The sequence below is a fragment of the Aplysia californica genome, unplaced genomic scaffold (assembly GCF_000002075.1).
Source record: "Aplysia californica isolate F4 #8 unplaced genomic scaffold, AplCal3.0 scaffold00436, whole genome shotgun sequence".
Taxonomy (NCBI): Eukaryota; Metazoa; Mollusca; class Gastropoda; order Aplysiida; family Aplysiidae; genus Aplysia; species Aplysia californica.
The window spans coordinates 502,022-503,318 of NW_004797706.1; the positions used below are offsets into that span (position 1 = coordinate 502,022).

Consider the following 1,297-nt stretch of genomic DNA (forward strand, 5'->3'; position numbering starts at 1 on the left):
GATCTCGCCCTCTTTCCACCCTCAGGTCCAACTCTCTCCAACAATGGCATGATTTCTTCCGTCAGCGCGACGGCAGTATGTACGGTCTCAACTGATTCAACTGTTTTCGTTTTTAGAATTATTTTTCCAGGCAGATTCAGTTAGGAGGCTCTCATGGCCTAGAGATTAAGGTGTTGGCCCCTCATTCAAAAGGTCCTGGGTTCGAATCCGGGTAGCGACCGAAAACTTTTCTTCTCTAAAATTGAATCTTTTCACCTCATTTCCTGCTTTCTAGCAATGTTCTGTCGTCTGCTTTCGTCTCCACTTTCTGCCCCCACTCCCTCACCTCCTTTGCCCCCTCCTCTGGGCTCCTGATTCTATCTGCAGCCTTTCTACTGCTACTCCTTCGCTTCTTCTTACTGCTGTCTTTCAGCCACACCCCTGATCTTCTGGTAGGAAAGATCTAAACTTAGCCCTCTCGGACAAGGGCGAAAAATATCGGAGGGCCCGTATGCAAGTTGCGCACGTTAAAGAAACCTTAGTGGTCTAAAATCGATACGAGTAGGCTTCGGTCACCACGCGGGCAAAATTCAAAAATTTCTTACCTACTGAAAATATTAGATGTGCCCCGCGCGCTCCTATGACCTTATGCAGTTGCGAGCGCCGTAAAACACCTAGCAAAAACAAACAAAAGATTGAGTTACACGTTTACATGACAAAGCCATTTACCACAGGTAGCAGTGGAATCCTGTATTGCATCTTTCAGGACTGAATGAGTCAATCGTTTGTCTTTGACACACAGTAAAGTTGTTCCCGCATCCGATCCGGACATTGGGGATTGCCTTGCTAGTGAGACAACTTCCTGGGCCTTCGGCATATTGTGGTAGGGTGGCCAGTTCCTTTCCACGCCGCCTTTACTTCCCCGACTCGAAGTCAGGTACCCATTACTGCTGGGTGTGCAGAAGGGGGCGAAAAAAATCCGAGCCGAAACCGAGCCTCGAACCTGGACTTTCCACTTCCGAGACGAGCGCACTAAATGCTTTGCCACCGCACGCTCATGCCTTTGACATACCTGCGTAGATTCTTCGGTTCTCGTCCTGGATGTGTCTGTACTGTCTCTCATATTTCTCCGGCACCTGTAGCGGGCCGTGGACAGACTGGTAGGCCAGGTACAGGAACAACGGCTGGGGATGTACAATGTACCATACTGTGTGTTTTGAATACATACTAACTTGAAGGAAGGAATGTATGAAAAAAATCAAGTTTAAGATAAGAATATTAATACCAGGTACCTTATATATACTCTCTCTTCTGACTC

The 1,297-nt window shown here is 47.6% G+C and overlaps 1 protein-coding gene across 1 annotated transcript in view; it reads right to left on the reverse strand.

Moving 5' to 3' along the window:
- Positions 1–1,297, reverse strand: part of LOC101845944 (arylsulfatase B-like) — an 18,575-nt gene that overhangs the window by 7,425 nt on the left and 9,853 nt on the right. Inside the window, exon 5 of the mRNA XM_005104792.2 lies at positions 1,052–1,163. Within this exon, the coding sequence (XP_005104849.1) occupies positions 1,052–1,163 (112 nt within the window). The remainder of the gene's footprint in view (positions 1–1,051; positions 1,164–1,297) is intronic.